The sequence below is a fragment of the Haemorhous mexicanus genome, chromosome 9 (assembly GCF_027477595.1).
Source record: "Haemorhous mexicanus isolate bHaeMex1 chromosome 9, bHaeMex1.pri, whole genome shotgun sequence".
Classification (NCBI taxonomy): domain Eukaryota; kingdom Metazoa; phylum Chordata; class Aves; order Passeriformes; family Fringillidae; genus Haemorhous; species Haemorhous mexicanus.
In genome coordinates, this window is record NC_082349.1 from 9,593,844 (window position 1) to 9,611,985 (window position 18,142).

At 44.8% G+C, this 18,142-nt stretch overlaps 2 protein-coding genes across 2 annotated transcripts; one reads left to right on the top strand and one right to left on the bottom strand.

Moving 5' to 3' along the window:
* Window positions 1–6,146: 6,146 nt before the first annotated feature.
* IPP (intracisternal A particle-promoted polypeptide) lies at window positions 6,147–13,383 on the top strand. Its single transcript, XM_059853915.1, has 8 exons — window positions 6,147–6,485; window positions 6,570–7,001; window positions 7,337–7,492; window positions 8,376–8,543; window positions 9,344–9,481; window positions 9,802–9,924; window positions 10,600–10,820; window positions 11,643–13,383. Exons 1-8 carry the CDS (start codon window positions 6,182–6,184, stop codon window positions 11,865–11,867), a joined length of 1,767 nt encoding a protein of 588 aa, XP_059709898.1. The 5' UTR covers window positions 6,147–6,181; the 3' UTR covers window positions 11,868–13,383.
* Window positions 13,384–13,997: 614 nt separating this feature from the next.
* On the bottom strand, window positions 13,998–18,025 carry TMEM69 (transmembrane protein 69). Its single transcript, XM_059853916.1, has 3 exons — window positions 17,487–18,025; window positions 16,981–17,043; window positions 13,998–16,426 (listed from the first exon to the last, which is right to left on the bottom strand). The coding sequence occupies exons 2-3, from the start codon at window positions 17,023–17,025 to the stop codon at window positions 15,707–15,709; spliced, it is 765 nt and encodes a 254-aa protein (XP_059709899.1). The 5' UTR covers window positions 17,026–17,043; window positions 17,487–18,025; the 3' UTR covers window positions 13,998–15,706.
* Window positions 18,026–18,142: the final 117 nt, after the last annotated feature.

Consider the following 18,142-nt stretch of genomic DNA (forward strand, 5'->3'; position numbering starts at 1 on the left):
GTTCCAAAGGTTTGCATAACTTGGAGTTATTTTAAAAAATGCCACATGCTTCAGAGAGCTCATGTCTATTGTATGCTTGGTCTACTTTATTATCCAAGGAAACACTGAGATACAGACAAGAGTTAAGTAAAGAGTCCAAAAAGCATTAGGGTTTGGATTACAATTTGAAACATTGCCAAACTTCAATAACGGCAAGACTGAATTCCCCCATGCCTGAAGAAGATAATTCTCAAGCACAACTCATTTTTCCTTTTGGCAAAAAAAAAAAACTCTGCACCTTTGATACAGTCACCTAAGAGAGCAGATCTAATTCAGTGTGAAGCTGCAGGTCAGCTCCAGACCACAGTGAAAAAAGACCCAAGCGATGAAATCAATCATCTGCTTCAAATAAGTGTGAGGACACTGTTAGGATCAGACCTCAACAATCTGGCAGCTTTCAACATCTCCAAGATAAAGTTGCTGTGATTCCCTACTACTGAGATTTATCTTCACAGAGAAATCAGGGAGGAAAGTCTCTCTCCTAAAAGCATATCTCTCCTGCCTCTGTTTTGACACCAACTGCTATCCGAGTTCCAGTATTCTTTTGGCCTCCTTCCTTGGAAATGCAGTGAGGTCTCTGTGGAGCTCGCCTTGGTTCCCCTCTCAGACAGCTGTGACTAATTCAATGTTCAAGCTCTTGAGTTAATTCTCTCATTAGATCACTTTCCTCCTTCATGGAATAATTATTCCCACGGGAGAAATGAGGAAGACTAAAACAATATTGTGCTAGTATCTGACACACTGCATCCAGGATGTTTATTTTAAATCAAATTGCCTGGAATTGATCCAGATCTATGGCTTAAACACAAGAATCTTCTAAGTGGTGGGGAACTGTAGCCATGCATGTTATACAACATTCCCCATTTCACTGGAATTCCTCCAAACTTCCTGCTAGGTAAGTGTACCTAGAACACAAACCTCTCCACACAAATAGGTCAGGTGACCCAATCCTTTCATTGCTAGGGCATACTTTAGGACTGAAAAAGGTTTTTTCCCCGGTTTTATTATTTTTTTATCACACACCAATCCCTTTTCCACCCAATGCTGTTGTGAAGGTGAAGCCTAGAGCACACAGTAGTGAAATATTGCCAGGGCTCCTGAAATCACAAGCCAGTATCGGTGCATTACTCACTGGGAATGTCACATTCCCTCTGAAGCCTCCTGTGGCTCAGATGTGTTTCCCAATTTTGCTGCCTGGCTCCCCAGGGGGCAACACCTCCCTCAACTGGATGCCAACACAGCCTGCGCTGCAGCACCTTTGGTGGGATCTGAATACTTTGGGGGAGTTTCTCAATCCCCACCTCAAGGGTGCTAAACCTCTGTGGACTGACAACTCTGATACGAGGCTGTTACCTTAATGCCTCCTTTACCTCAAGCCACATTAGAGTGAAAATAGTAAATACTTAGTTACGAATTTCAAAATAGAAAAAAGTTCACAAAGGCTTCTAAAGAGGAGAGGAGAGGAGAGGAGAGGAGAGGAGAGGAGAGGAGAGGAGAGGAGAGGAGAGGAGAGGAGAGGAGAGGAGAGGAGAGGAGAGGAGAGGAGAGGAGAGGAGAGGAGAGGAGAGGAGAGGAGAGGAGAGGAGAGGAGAGGAGAGGAGAGGAGAGGAGAGGAGAGGAGAGGAGAGGAGAGGAGAGGAGAGGAGAGGAGAGGAGAGGAGAGGAGAGGAGAGGAGAGGAGAGGAGAGGAGAGGAGAGGAGAGGAGAGGAGAGGAGAGGAGAGGAGAGGAGAGGAGAGGAGAGGAGAGGAGAGGAGAGGAGAGGAGAGGAGAGGAGAGGAGAGGAGAGGAGAGGAGAGGAGAGGAGAGGAGAGGAGAGGAGAGGAGAGGAGAGGAGAGGAGAGGAGAGGAGAGGAGAGGAGAGGAGAGGAGAGGAGAGGAGAGGAGAGGAGAGGAGAGGAGAGGAGAGGAGAGGAGACTCTTGGGCCTGGCCCAACCCCGTCAAGAAAGAGTGTTCCCATGCCTGGCTAGAGTCTGGAAAATGTGTTGTCTCCCTGTGAAGAACAACTCACTGAGGTAGGAAACATTCAGACCCTGAAGGGAAGCTTCTTTATCCACTGAAGCTTATGTATCACGTGAAAGCATAAGCTGACAACAGGTTTATGCAGGTATCTAATTAGAATATAGTGTCTGTAGCTCATTAGAGGCTTTTGGCTGAGTAGACAAACACAATAAGCAGTTGTGATTATCACCATTGGGGTGATAATGGAATAAATCAATGCTGTCTTTGAGAAATACCTTACAGTAGTCAGGGAGCCTCTTCTCTCCTCCAGGCTGAAGAGTGTGAAGTCCAGCAGCCTGCTTTGTCTTACCCCTTCAAGGAATGCACAACAGCATCCACCAACTGTGCATCCATAGACTGACTGCTAATCTGCATCATACCTTTGGACATGCAATGGCATCCAGAGTAAATGGGACATGTGGGAAAAACCTAGACCTTAACAGAGACAAGGTGTCTTGGAAGTGTAAGAGACGTAGCTTAGATGCTTGTACTACAGGTGCTTGTACTCCTCATAAGCTCTTGGTAGCCCTGCACTTTTGAAATTTTGGCTTTCCTGAGAGAAGTTTGAGTTCAAATCCTTGCAGCATTTAGGGAAGTGGAGCAAAAATGGTTGTATCCTATTACCTGCACATCAAAACACAAAGCTACATTACATTTTGGTGAGGCTGTAGAACACCTCTCCTCTGACAGATCCAGTACATTACAATACAAGTAGCAACTATAGTGGGTAATTAGTAACAAAAATGGCAACTGCCTGTACCATTGAAAGGTTACAGCAGATGCCTTAGCACAGAGGGCAAAGTGAAGAGATGCAGTTTGTGACAGGAAGTGAAGATTTCATACCCACTAAACTGGGGGAGGAATTATGGCACATTCTGGTCGCAATGGAAAGTGGCTCCCTATCGCAAAAGATCCCATGAGATTTGATGTACCTATGAATAATCAAGCTCTAAGTTTCATGTCTCCTCTGCAATAGGGAATTTAACAGCCAAGTATGGCAAGGGTTTTTAAGTCAAAATGGTCCCCAAAACTGCAGGTGTAATGGACAGGTTCTGAGAAGAAGCAGGCAAAACTGCACATTCAAATCAGTTATTACTCTTTTTAGATTTTGGGGTGGGTGTTTGGTTTTTTGGCTTTATAAGACTAAGATCTCATCATCTTTATCAAATTTAGGGGAAAAAAACAAAAACAAAAACAAAAACAAAACAAAAACAAAATAAACAAACAAAACCCCCCCACAAAAAAAAAAAAAAAAAAAAAACACAACAACGACAAACTTAAATCATACTGTAAGAGAGGAGAAATTCAGCATCCGCACAGGCGACACCTTTCAGCCTCACAATTTTGTTAATGTTCCAATACGTCACCCTGCGGTCCCGGTCTTATTAATATTCCAATACATCTCCCTGTGGTAACAGCGGCACCTGCAGGATTCGGGAAAAGCAGCACAGACACCTCCCATGGCTCCGCAGAATATCATCCAGGCATCTGGAAAGGTTTTCCTGAGAACCTTTCAGCCAGGGAAATCTGAGCAGCCATGGACCTCTGTGGAACAGGGGTTTTTCAAGAGAGAACCCGAATAGCTTTTTGTGAGAATTTTCTCACTGTTTTGGCAGGGTGGCAGCAGCACTTTGGAGCAGGTGTGGGCAGTGGGACATTTTGAGGAGCACAGGGCATGCCTTTTTTTGTCACCTGTCCTACATCACAGTCAGCATTCAGCTGGCTTATTGGCAAATATATTTTTTAAAGTCTATTATATTAAAATTGAAGACATTTTTAATTCCTTCACTACAGTGGCTGCCATTCTTGGTGCTGGTTAATCAAAAGGCCTCCTCATTACACGGTACAATTTCACACCGTCAAGGTACTTTCAGACTTATTCCTGAAAATCTACAGTATGTTTTAGGAGATTCACAATAGTACATGGGATCATTACCTCCATCCTGTACAGCTCCTGTGTGGCCCAGAAGACACCTGCTGAAGAAGTGCTCTTTGCTGGGGGCAGAACCATGAGCACAGCACAGGCCTTTGGGGCAAAATGAGCTCTCTCAGCAATGCTATTTTGTGTCCATAAATTTGGAACTATGGTGTGAAATCCTAGGGCTGGCCAAGAGTCTAACAGCTGACATCAGCCAGCCAGCGAGCCACTGGCATTTAGGAGAATTCTAAGCCTTTTACTCACAGGCCACTTCCAATGAATAAAATGTCAGCGCGAGAGGGGTCTGGTTTCTTTTACTGATATGTCAAAGAATGAAAAAGTTCAATGCATTTATTAGCCAAGCTTCAAATATATAGAGTTATATCAGCATGCATCCAACTGTGTACTTACAGAAACTTTCTTTCTAGATCTATGTTTTCTATGGGTATTTTTTGAAGACCAACTTGAAATGTAATTAGAATGTAATGCTGATGAAAAGAGAAACCAACAGCCCCCTGAGGGTATCATGATTCAGATTCTTTCCAGAAGTACATTTAAAAGTTATTACAATGAAATGCAAACTCATGAGAAAAGCCTGAGGGGCCATGACCATTGTAACTGTGAGCAGACATGTTTTTCTTTCCCAGTCTCACAGTAAATAGATATGGAAGCTTTCCAAGTGGCTCTCTGATCGCTTTTTGCTCTGGCTGGATGTTATGCTCCTGGAACAGCTGTGGAAAACTCTGGACATGTTTTTCTCTCAGAATTAGTGCCAGCTCTGCTGGACCCGGTGAGTGTGTGCATTTAACTCAGTATGTGATGTTCATCCCCCATCAGTGCTCAGGCATGCCGTGACTCAGGGAATTACACATACTAAGATGGAAGCACACTTTGCCTCAGGATCAGTGCTGACCCCAGTGACCCACGTGGTGCTGCTGCAGGACACTGATGAAACATCTGTGCTGGAATGAGGAGGAAGGCCTACACATGGCATGACACGATGGACAAAGGGGGTGCTAGGCTTTGCCTGTCATGCTCCTGGAACAGTTGTGGAAAACTCAGGAGGGGTGCTTTTCTCTCAGAATTAGTGTCAGGTCTGCCAGACCCAGTGATCATGTGCATTTACCTCAGTATGTGACGCTTATCCCCTGTCAACACTGCTCTGCTGCCACAGTCCCAGGCAGTGTCCCTGCCTCCCATCTCTGCAGCTCCCTGGGCTGGTGGCAGCTGCAATTTCTCCCCAACACAGCCATATTTCTCACAAGCACAGACTGAGGTGGACAGGGACCCAGTTTGCAAGAGCATGACTAGGACTGAGGGACAGATGTTGTGCAGGCAGTGACTAAGTGAATAACCTATTGCAGGACCAGTTTTAACCACAAATAAGCTCTTTGCAGAGCAGGGACCAGAGGTGTCTGTAGGGGTGCGCAGGGTCTCCTCACTTTAAAATGGACATTAAGGTGCTAGGGCATGCCCAGGGAAGGCAACAAACCCAGAAAACATGTCTTAGGAGGGGCTGCTGAGGCAGCAGGGGTTGTTCAGTCTCAAGGAGACTCAAGGGGCACCTCACAGCTCTCTACAACTCCCTGGAAGGAGGTTATAGTGAGGTTGGGGTCAGTCTCTTTTACCGTGCCTGCAGTGAGAGAACCAGAGGAAATGGCCTTAAGCTAAGACAGATGAGATTCAGATTAAATGTTAGAAAAACATCTACTGCCTGACCACCATTCGGGTGGTCAGGCAGTAAATATAGGCAGTGTCCAGGGAAGTGGTGGAGTCACCAGCTCTGGAGGTGTTTGAGAAGCATCTGGATCTAGCACGGGGTGGTGCGGTTTAGCAGTTTAGGGGTTACAGGGGCAGTGCTGGGTGGACCATCGGAATGAATAATCTTAAAGGTCTGTTCCAGCCTTGATAATTCCGTGATTCCTGTGGGGCCTCACGGGGCCAGGCGCCCAGGCAGTCGCATAGACAAAGGAGCGAACAGAAGTACCTGAACCAGGGCCGCCGTGAGGGCAGGATGCTCGGCATACACGGAGCCCTCACAAAACACGGAGCCCCCACGGCGCCCTCAGCACCGCCCGTCACGGCACCCACCCCGTCCAGGCAGAGCCGCCTCAGCGCGGAGCGCGCCCCCCACTTCCCACCCGCGCACGCGCCCGGGCGGGCGGAGCGGGGCGCGTGCGCGGCGCGAGGCCGGCGCCGTGGGGTGCCGGTGCGGCAGCAGCGATGGCGGCGAGTGCCGGGATGGGGAAGGGCGGCTCTGGCTCCAGCTCCGTCTCCAGTTCCGAGCGGCACGCCCGCCTCCTCCTGGCCCAGATCAACCGGCTGCGCGCCGGGCACAGCTTCTGCGACGTGCGGCTGGAGGTGGGCCCGGAGGCGTTCTCCGTGCACCGCCTGGTGCTGGCGGCCAGCAGCCCGTACTTCGCGGCGCTGTTCGCGGGCGGCATGAAGGAGTCCGGGCGGGACGTGGTGCGGATCGCGGGCGTGGAGGCGGACACCTTCCACACGCTACTCGACTTCATCTACACAGGTGAGGGCTGGCGGGGGGGACGAGGGGCGGGTGCCCGGCGGCCGCAGGCTGGAGCGGGGCCCCGCTGTGGTTTGGTGCCCGCAGGGGTGGTGAGCATCGCGGAGCACAACGTCCAGGAGCTCATCGTCGCCGCGGACATGCTGCAGCTCACCGAGGTGGTGGAGCTCTGCTGCGAGTTCCTCAAGGGCCAGATCGACCCGCTGAACTGCATCGGCCTCTTCCAGTTCTCCGAGCAGATCGCCTGTCACGACTTGATGGAGTTCACCGAGAGCTACATCCACGCGCACTTCCTGGAGGTGCAGAGCGGGGAGGAGTTCCTGGCGCTCACCAAGGAGCAGCTCGTGAAGATCCTGCGGAGCGAGGACCTGAGCATCGAGGACGAGTACCAGGTGTTCACGGCAGCGATGCAATGGATTCTGAAGGATGTGGGGAAAAGAAAGAAATATGTCGTAGAAGTACTGGAGCCTGTTCGATTCCCTCTGCTACCGGCACAAAGGCTGTTAAAATACATAGAAAGTAAGTGAAAGAAGGAATATCAGATGCATGTATGTGAGCAAACCATGTGTTGTTCAGAGTTACTGGGCTTTGATGGAGTATTCTTTACATTAATGGAATGATGAATAAAAACATTTATAGCAAACAAGCTCTATTTTTTAAAAAATAAGCGCAGCTTACTTTAAAAGATGCTTTTGAAAATGCCTTATAAAAGTAAGCAACATTGATTTGTCTGCTGTTTTCGGAGAAGTTAGTAATTTTTCTACAACTGAATTGCTTACAGTTTGTTACTTTTCACTGTGATTTTTTTTAATTCTGCTCATTTTATTCTCATTCTGCTTATGTTACTCTTGAAGGTATTCCAGATTTCAGTCTTCGGGTGGCCCTGCAAACTCTGTTGAAAGAATATTGTGAAGTCTCTAAGTCTCCCAAAGAGAACAAGGTCAGCAGTTTTCTACAGGCTTCTAAAGGTCGTCCCCGGAGGAAAGCCAGGAAGTACCTTTATGCAGTAGGTTAGAATGTGGCTGTTTGAACCTTATAAAACAAATGAAGTAGTATCCCAGAATGAAGTACTAAAGGAGATACTCGAGGATTTTTTAAAAATCAGAATATATAATGATAACAGAACGTTTCATCATGGCTGAGTTACCATGTTAGCAGCTGTGATCAGAATTGCACAGGAGTCCAGCATTCACATTTCTTGTCATTGTGACATGGCATTCAAACCCAGATTTGCTGTTCAAAAATAAGTTGCTTTGGGTGGAAAGCTGCAAATCAGCAGAGGATTTACCCAGGGCTCACTGCTGGAATGGTGTGTGCAAATTCACTGCACATTTTGTTCTGATGGCTGAAGTTTTCTCCGTGCAGGACACTTTGGTTCATATGATGGGATACTTGAAATTTCAAGTTTTCAGCAAAGCTGCAGTTTTATATTGGAAGGGAACATGTTTGTTTCACTCTGTGGGCAGTAGCACCAGCTTGTACAGCTGTCAGTCACACACGCTTGTGCCTCGCTTGTTTATTGTTCTAATATTCTATTTTTAATTCTGCAGAATTCAAAGACTATAAAGTTCTCTCTTGTCTTCTGCCTTTTATCTCATGAAAAATTTTTACATGGCTGCCACTGTGGTTATGCAGCAAAGGCTGTTGGGTGATCCTTGTATTTTACTGAAAACACAAATTCTAATATTTTTAGTGTTGTGGCATCAGCTCAGCACAATTTCTGTGACCCTCAAGGGTTCTTCCTTGTATGCTGGAGAAATGAAGCTACTTGGAAAAATCCAATTCCTTCTAAAAGTGGCTAATGGCTGTTACTGTAATATTTTTAATGGTTTAGGTATAGGAGCATGAGGGTGAGCAGGAAGCTCTTACTTGGCCTTTCCACTTGCTTTGCAGGTGGGTACACCCGACTGCAGGGAGGACGCTGGAGTGACAGCAGAGCCCTGAGCTGTGTGGAGCGATTTGACACTTTCAGCCACTACTGGACCACGGTGTCCTCGCTCCACCAGGCCCGGAGCGGGCTGGGCGTGGCTGTGGTGGGAGGAATGGTCTATGCCATTGGAGGTAACAGCTGAAATAAGCTTTCTTTCTTACATGAATGCTAGAGAACTTGTGGATGGAGACTTTCAAAGTTATTCTTATTTTAAGTGGTTCTGAGGATAATACAATTTTTAAGTGTAATAACAAAGGAATTGGGGTTGCTTGATTCTCTACTGTCACTGCTCTGTGAATGCCTGTGAGGGATCCTCTACTGGCAGTTTTTACTGCTCTCCCCTCATGATGTAGCTGTTCACAGGTTACCATATAGATGTCTGCAGGTATACTCAAAGATGCTGGCTATTCTGAGGCCTTTGTGTACCACCGCTGATGGAATTTGTTTTCTCACTTACAGTCTAAGAGAAGCCCATAGCATAAAAGGCAGTAGCACAGGACAGACCACATGTGCACTAACTGCCTGCAAAGGCTCATTATGTCTGTTTGCACAAGGATGTGATGAGTAACTCTACCAGGCCATCACAAAAGAATGCATATGTAGACTGTTTTTTGTCACCACAGAGCTCATTCTTTGGTCTTGAAAACCCAGTCAGTTGTGCTGAGGAGTAAAACGTGCAGCACCGTGGTTGTTTACCTCTGTGATGTTTTCAGCAACATTTCAGGGAACTACTGATGAAAGTGCTTCCCAGTGATGATTCATGTATAATCATCACTATGTATAAATGAAGCTTTTGCTATGTAGGCTCTTTCACCAAAAGATAAATCTTGTATTCAAATGTTGCCTGTACTGGAAGAAGTTGAAGAATGTTTCCATATCTGCAGTGCAAAGGATTGCATTTCCCCTGACTCTTCTTGCTTTTATTATGCAGGTGAGGACAACTCAATGATTTTTGACTGTACTGAATGTTATGATCCTGTTACTAAGCAATGGACAACCGTGGCTTCCATGAACCATCCCCGTTGTGCCCTGGGAGTGTGCACGTGCTATGGTGCCATCTATGCTTTGGGTAAGTTGTGGGGTTTTTCTAGATGGAGTTAAAGATGTTAATTCATAGAACTTGTAAATTGATTTGATCTTTAATATTACATCTTGGTGATGCAAATTCACAAACTTAAGTTTTGAAAAACATCTGTGTCCATAAATATTAACATATATACTAAATTTCTGTGGATTAGTTATTGTTTAGTTATAATTTATTTCCATTGTAGACTGACTGCATGCTAATTTCAGAATTTGTCCTGGAACAGTCCACTGCATGTCTAAAAATGCAGCTAATACACAACTTTATGCCATTAAATTCCTTCCTGTGTTTGCTGTTATTTGCAGGAGGCTGGGTTGGAGCAGAGATTGGCAACACAATTGAAAGATTTGATCCTGAAGAGAATAGTTGGGATGTGGTGGGAAGCATGGCTAAGCCCCGTTACTGCTTTGGGTGTTGTGAAATGCAAGGTGAATATTGTTAAGCTGATATCCTTATATAGTTCCAACAGCCATTGGATTTTGAAGCTTTATGTCTCAGTCATGAAGTCTTACCTTTGTCTTGTACTGAGCTGTCACACACGCTTGTGCCTTGCTTGTTTGTTGTTCTAATACCCTGGTTTTAATTCTGCAGAATTCAAAGACTATAAAGTTCTCTCTTGTCTTCTGCCTTTTATCTCATGAAAAGTTTTCACATGGCTGGAGGTATGGTTAGGCAGCTAGTCTTTTTGCAGTTGATTGTTCTTTCTGATACTGCTTTTATTTATCTTCCTATTTGGGTTTGCATGTTTTTCTTTGTGACAATGTGAAGATTTGCCACAGGTTATTTTAACTTAGTAAAAAATACTAAGTAAGCACATTTATTGAAATGTGCTTACTAAGTATTTGATCCTGGCCAGGTCAGCAGTTGCAACCTTCTGAATGAACCTTCCCCTGCACTTAATTAATATTTGCTTTCCTCAGACCTTCTAGTGCTCAAGCCTCAAGCTGCTCATGCAAAAGCTTTATGTATTCTACTACTGAGCAAGAGGAGGATTTTCTGTCATTCTTTAACCATCTTAATGTCAGGCTGAAACTTATGTTGTGACAGTAAATTTTCCTGTCTGCATTATGAAGCCTAAAAGAGGAAAAACTCTGTTTCTGCAGGTTTGATTTATGTCATTGGTGGTATCAGCAGTGAAGGAGTAGAGCTGCGTTCTGTTGAAGTCTACGACCCCATCTCCAAACGCTGGTCTGAGCTCGCTCCAATGGGCACCAGAAGAGCCTATCTTGGTGTAGCTGCTCTCAACGATTGTATCTATGCTGTGGGAGGCTGGAATGAATCCCAGGATGCACTTGCTAGTGTAGAAAGATACTCATTCGAAGAGGTATGGCAGAGTCCCTTCTTTTCATAAATGTAGATTGCATCAGCTTTGTGCAAGATGGTATAGAGCCTGCTTCCTTTCTTTAAAAAGAAAAAGCTGGAAATTCCATTTCCTTCTCACTACTGACTGGCTATCTTGAGTGAAACAAAGCTTTGGTGATCTCAGGGTCTGTCCTAAGTAGCTGTCATGGTTTAACTATGCACAGATATACTGTAGTTTGGTAAATACTTCTTGGGGTTAAGATGAGAGGATGGATTCCTCCTCTGCAATAGAAAGCTCAATAATCTGAATAGAGAGAAAAAACTCATTGTAAAGGTAAGAGTTGCCTTCTATTGCAAAATTTGAGGATCTTCTTCTGCATCAAAATGTAGTTGTGCTTCAGCATGACTAGAAGATAAAAAAAATTTCCAGACTGCTATTGCTCATGTTTTTATGATGCTCTTTGGAAGAGTAGCTACTCTTAAGAGCAGAACATAATCCCATGTGCCATCTGTTTTGCTTTTCAAATTGAATCTAGTTTTCCTGTTTCCCCCACCTCAAACTGTACCGTGCTCTATTTTAGAGACTGACTGCATCTTGCAGTGACTGAAGAAAGGGAGGGTGTTGTGTGCAGACAGTATTGGATCTGCTCTTTAGAGATTACCACAATTTGGACCCCTTGTGAAAGTGTTGTCATTCCTGTCTTGGTAATCCTCTGGATACTGTACACATACCACATGTAAGCCTGTGAAGTGTATACACAGTGTTCTTTGTATATGTTTCAGTACTTTAGCAGAATCAGGGCTTGCCTTAAAGCTATTTCATCATCTTTCACCTTTTTTTTAGGAAAAGTGGGTTGAAGTTGCATCGATGAAGATCCCAAGAGCTGGTGTTTGTGTTGTGGCTGTGAATGGACTTCTCTATGCCTCAGGAGGCAGAGCTCCAAGTCCTGATTTTGCTGCTCCAGTAACCTCTGACTCTGTTGAAGTTTATAACCCTCACATGGACAGCTGGACTGAAATTGCCAACATGATCACCAGCCGCTGCGAAGGAGGTGTAGCTGTGCTGTAAAACACAAAGAACAAAACTCATTCAAGGAATGAGTCAATTATGTCTCCTCAGATTTCCTGTTTCATTGGCCAGAAACCTCTTTTAACACAGGAGCTTCAGTGGAGAATTAGATCAGAGGGATTTTCCTGAGCAAAAGGAAAAGACCTTCAAAGTAAATTGGCTTATCCAGTGTCTGTCTCAGGATGTAGTCTGGTAAGAGTAGGAATGCCTCTTAGAACTGGATTGAGCTCACTGAAATAAATGGTGAATTTGCCCTGTAAAAATCTGAAGAAATAATTCCAACACATTAAGAGACATTAATCAGGTTGTTACTGAGCTGGCACATTAGCCAGACTTGCAATCTGGAACTGGGTTACTGTCAAGAGCAAGGAGTTACCTGTAAGTAAGATCAGATGGGCGATTTGGATGGCATTAGTTCTTTTTCTGGCAGAAAACAAGGAAGAGAAGATAACACACAGGAAAGACTTGGTGCCTCTACTTATGACTTTGATGCATTTAAGCTTCTTTTCTGTTGCTGGACATGGTGGGCATTAAATATTAACTGGATCTTTACTTTCTGGCCACTCCACAAATTTGAATGGTGAGTGGATGAGAATTTCCTGTTCTGGAAGGTTGTCCTCACAGTTCTAACAATGCCATTCCCCTTCAGCGCTGGCTTTTCTTCTCAGTGGTGTCAGTGATGCCAGTAGAGCTGCTTTTTGTGTAAGCTCTGGTGAATTGTAAAAGCAAATGCATTAGATTGGCTGTTCTGTTTAGGACTGCTCTTAGCATAAAAACACAGGGAAAGGCTTTTCCCCCATATTTTTTTCCCCATAGTCAGATGTTTTTTTACCCTGTGTGACACATGCTGAGACTTGGCATTGGATACTTGCTGTTCTACAAGACACACTCCTTCACCTTCACTACATCTTGTATCCTGCCTCATCCGAATTAGAGCCAATGGAGCTTTCTGTGATAGAATTAGCTGCATTTAGCATTGAACTGATGATATCAGTGTGCTCTTAAGGAGTTTGTATTTAGCTTGGACACACTTAGTAAAACAATACTACAAAGAGTTTGGAGTTATTTCTAGATTCAAGTTGTTTTTTGCACGCTGTGGCTGCATTTTCAGCACAGCTGTGGATGATTTGGATGGAGTCTGAAGTGAGGCTGCTTGAATTTTGATAGACAGTGTTATTCTGGATCACCAAACCACAACTGTAATGTCACAAAACAGGAAGCCTGGCACTGTGTAGACAAAGGAGCATTCATTCTGTTTAGGTCAATATCCCCTGTGTAAAATTAACAAATTATTACATGATAAATCCTCCAAGGTCAATGTTGCAGGTACCTTAATAATCAAGGTCCTAAATTCTAACATAGAGTTGGGCTAAAACATGCTAGATGATGGAGAGTCTCTCTGATTTTTCCATAATCTTGTGTGTGCTTTTACTTCAAAGAATTTCTTATGTGTCTGAATTAACGGTTGGATCTTGTTTGAACTGTTTTTCATAATAAAATGTATTTTCAGAACTGACTGGAATGCTCTTGAATAGGTTGCTTTCATTGTATTACTGCCACTTTCATATAATAGGTCATTTTTTCTTTTTATTGGAAATCATATTTCCCAGTAGAACACTAGGGAAAGATTGGTTATAAATTTTGACTTTTTAAGTGGTGGAAGTAACATGCTTCTGCAGTAAAATACTCCTGTATTTCTCTTCTCAGTGTAAAATCACTCAAATTTCTTGGGAATCTGACTGTCTTGCCAGCTCTATTCAGCCCTCTGTGGGATGAAATTACAGGTAATATTTCTTAGTCTTTCTTCTTTATATTTCAGGATCCCTCTTGAAACTGTTTGAGAAATACTACCTTAGCTGTATTTTATTTGTTTGGGAACTACAGGTTTACCTCTGATCTCTACCTGTAAACTTCCTGGTTAATGGAGCTTGAGGGAATCTGCAGCCGTCTGAAGTTACCTTCTCCAGGTTTTGTAACTGATTCTGTCGTGTTTGAATGAAACTTTGAAGCTGGTTGATTATGGTCTCTGATCCTCAGCACCTCTTTTACCTCATCAAGACAAAGACAGGACTCTTCTCTGGACCCATCTTAAAAGATGCCATGTCTAAGTAAGAAGGAATAGAAAAACCATTTTCATTCACAAACTCAATTTTATTTCCTTTATGTTGAAAAAGCTCTGAAATATTTTGTTTAATAGGGTACTTTTATAATTCAGCATAGAGCAATTGATACCCATAATTGCTTAATATGTTCTTTAACATAAAAATGTTAACAGATTGCAAAAGGGAGAGGCTGGTGTACAGAGCTGCTGTTTCAGCAACATCATACAAGATGGTTTCATCTCCAGGACAGGCAGGTCTCTTAAACATCTGTTCTTTGCAAAACGAACAGGTAACAAATTTTAAGGGACAACATATGGTTTATTTGGTATAGAACAAAAATGAAGAATAGTGCTTTAACAGAACTATGAAGATTATCTGGTCCTAAGACCACATGTAGATGTCATTTTCAGCTTTCTTCCTGCATCTTACACTGTACTTAAATACTTCTGATAAAAAGCTTACAAGAAATATGCCCCCATCCCATTTCATAGGTTTCTTGAGGTAGCTGACACAAAAAAGAAAATCCATGTGACTTAGGTTGTATCTTCTACTAAATGATGTACTAGGAAGAATCAAGTACAGAGAGCATATGTTTCTGCAGTGGTTTCAGTAATAGACCTGCAAATGGAGGGTTTGCAGGCTACATACAAGCCCATTGGTACCTGTCCAAATGTACACATTCTTAGGAGGGAGAAGCTACTTTCAGTCCCATTATCTGATCCCTTAGTGCCAGCACTTGAGTCCTTGTGTCACAGCATAAGTTAATAGTCCTTTAATTTAGGAGTATAGCAGATCTTTATGGTTGTGTTGCATGCAGCTTCCTTTGCCAGGCAGCCCTAAATCCAAACAAAACCTAGGAACAGGTGGCCCAAATAGCCTTTTTAATTTCAGTAAGCCTGAGCAGGAATTTGACTTTCCTTCTCCCATGGCACCTTGTCAGTCATACAAAGCTTCCTCTTCAGCTTTTCCCCACTCCAGCACAGTAGCTGAATGACATATTTCAGGTGAGTGCTGACCTTGGCTTGCCACTGCAAACAAACCTCACCTGTCCTTTCTTACCTGATATCACAGTGAGCACTTCCTCACACAGCATCCCTGGAAGAGTCCAGGCTGGATGGGGCTTTGAGCAACCTGATCTTGTGGAAGGTGTCCCTGGGTACAGCAGGGGATGGGAATGAGATGATCTTTCAGGCCCCTTCTGACCCAAACCATTCTGTGATTCTGTGATTTTCAGCATCTCCTCTGAAAACAGGAGTGAAATAAGTCTTGTTCCACATCACAGCAACTGAGTAGAATGTGCTTCTGCATCATTCTCTGCTACTTATTTAAACACCAAGCTAGAACTGCTTTCACCTTGTTACTGTTGTTTTCCCCACCTCAGAACATTATCACATATTACAGTCAAAGCAGATGCTTTCATAGTTCAGCACAGAGTAATTCATACCAATGTCATTTTGAATCTCTGTTCTAAATTCCTAGAGCAGCAACATCTCATTCAGGAGTGATTCTTTGTTCTACAGATAAGGACAGACTCGTGCTTACCTTGGAAGTAATTGCTATTTACAATACTTCCCTCCTGAACTAACTTCAAAATCAGTTGGAAAATCATTTTGCTTCAAGAATAAGAATCTTGATCCCTGCCATCATATAACTTCTAAGCACAAATCAGTCTTTATTTCTCCTGGAACTCCATACAAATACCTTATTAGTAGATAATAGCTTTTCCTTACAGATTTATTAATTTATGTTCTGCTGTATTTTTCTGTCATCACTTTTCTCCCCTTTTAAGAAAGCTTTCAGTGCTACAGTGGCCAACAGGGATGATATCATCACCACTGTTCCCACTACCCTCAGTACTTTGAACCACCTGGGGTAAGTAGGAAGAAGGGAAATGTCATAATGCAGCGCTATCCCCAAGGCCACCGTGAGCATTAGTGCTCCCTGAGTGACATCTTTGAAAAGCAAGGCTTGGCAGGCAAGCAGAGCAGGAACTGTGCCGTTGGCCAGGTTCAGCCAGTCTGGCTTGGCTGGGCTGTTTTCTGGGAGAGCAAACCCCCACCTCATGCCCCCCAGGAAGGAGGCTGTGGCAGCTCCGTAGGCGACCTGAGCAAAGGCCAGCTCTGGGCTGTAGGAGCCCTGCGTGGCCATAGCCAGAGGCACGGCCACAAAGGGAATCAGCCCCCCCAGGCTTAAGTAAAGGGCTGGCTTGGGACAATCCTTCAGAGATCCCAGGCTCTCTTGTGATTGTGCCTCAGATTCTGCAGGGGTTTTCTTCATGGAGACGGGGAGAGAGGTGTGGAAAGGCCGGAGCTGGGTTGTGTAAACTGATGCTGGTTTGAGGCTCAGAGATGTGCAGAGGGGCCGTGCATCTCTCTGCAGCTGGAGGAGGGCCAAGGAAGAGCAGCTTGTCTTATTCCTCCCATGGAGCAGCACGCTGGCACCAGGTAACTTCTGCAGCTGCAAGCACAAAACTTGTTCTCAACACTGCACAGTGCAGGCTTACAGACCTGCAGGTACCTAAATGACCTCCTGAATATTGTACCAAGTAGTTTTCCAGGTCAAGTCATACCACAGCTGTCTTTGCTTTTGAATTTCAAGTGGTTTTAACCAAACTAATGAAGGCACCCAATGCAGCTGATGAAGAGCAACTGGGCTCTCCAGAATGCACAAGCAAAGCACTCAGGTACTTCGAAGATATATCAGTCCTTTTCAGAGTAAAATATAAAGTAGAAGCTTCATACAAAAGCAGGATAAGATCACCCCAGAAATCAGCTACTGTCCCCTCACTACTCCACCAAAAAGTGATAGGAAAAAAAATACTTTGAGACAATAAAACTTGATTTTATAAAAGAAAGAGTTTTGCCTAAAAGTGCTGTAGAAACAATGAACTGTTCGAGAAAAGCTGAGTGATACACTCCATCTTAAAAGCCATCTTTTTTCCAAAGCTGCAATCCTATCTTTTGCTATTTTATTTTAAATAAAATCAGCAAAAAAAGCCTTCAGTAACTTACTCTGAAAGGTGTGTTGAAGCAGCATCGTTGTATGAGAGGAAACATATTTGTTTTCTCAATATCCTAAAACAGAAAAATTCAGAATAAAGTCTGAAACCAATGTATCACTGAGTCGGTCTGATGTCAAAGTTCAGTCACAGTTATCAAATACAAGAGTCTTAGAGGTATATATTTAAAGAGATATGTGTATTTATATTATATATGTATTCAATCAGTACTATTCTGCCCACTGCAGAATACTTCGTTTCAAGCAGCTCTATGAACTGAAATTCTAAAGTTGTATTAACTGTTTCAAGAACAATTTCTAGTTAAAAAACTGAGTATCAGGGGACAGGTGATGACTTCCCGTTCATGGATCATTCCCTCGTCAATGGATAAATGGCTTCACAAAGCTTATAAAAGAGCATTTCCTCATGCGCGGGAAAAGCCACCATTAATAAAAAAGGAGCAGAAAAGCCATCCCATGCAAGCTGCAGGTGAGCTCCCTGCCAGGGTACGACACTCACCGGGGGAAGATGGGGCGCCTCGCCCTGGATTTGACTCTGCAGTTCCCGGTCTTGCTGCGCCGGGAGAGAAAGGCAGCTCCGGCAGCCAAACTCCCCTGCCGGAGGGCGAAGGGAGCGGAAAGGGAAGAGGGGCCGCCCTGCCCACGGGGGACCGGGCAGGATTCACCGGGCGCTGCCACCGCCCCGGGTCCGCCAGCTGTGGCGGCTTCCGGTGCTCCCATAAGCGCTCCGACGGCGCCCGGTGCCTAGCGCTACCGGTCCGGGCGGGAACCGGCGCGGCCCATCGTGTTCCTCCGGGCAGCGGAAGGCCCACCGAGCAGATACCGGGGGCAGCAGTGCCGGTCACTCTCAGCCCGAGGGCCGCGGTCGGTCTGGCAGAGGAGCGACACGCTCCTCTCCTACCCGTGGGACAGAACGTCTCCTGGGGAGCCCAGTGGCCGTTCCTGCTTTCTGGCTTCCGGCATCACCGCATTAGGCAAGCCTTTCACAGGCGGACTACGAATCCCAGGCCTCCCTGCGGCGCGCTTTTCATAGATCTGCACGGCGGAGATGGCGGATAGTCTTCTGGGATTCGTAGTCTGGAGCTGCTTCCGACAGGCGGTGACGGGGGCCGTGCGGGCCGCCGCCTCTGATTGGTGGGGCAGGAAGCGAGGGGG

Excerpts from the sequence above, each read along its gene's own strand:
- IPP (XM_059853915.1), top strand. The coding sequence starts at position 6,182 with ATGGCGGCGAGTGCCGGGATGGGGAAGGGCGGCTCTGGCTCCAGCTCC. Across the intron at positions 7,493-8,375 it reads GAAGTACCTTTATGCAGTAG|GTGGGTACACCCGACTGCAG; the intron begins GTTAGAATGTGG and ends CTTGCTTTGCAG. Across the intron at positions 8,544-9,343 it reads AATGGTCTATGCCATTGGAG|GTGAGGACAACTCAATGATT; the intron begins GTAACAGCTGAA and ends TTTATTATGCAG.
- TMEM69 (XM_059853916.1), bottom strand. The coding sequence starts at position 17,025 with ATGTTTCCTCTCATACAACGATGCTGCTTCAACACACCTTTCAGA. Across the intron at positions 16,427-16,980 it reads GCTTCAACACACCTTTCAGA|CTGCAGAAGTTACCTGGTGC; the intron begins GTAAGTTACTGA and ends TTGTGCTTGCAG.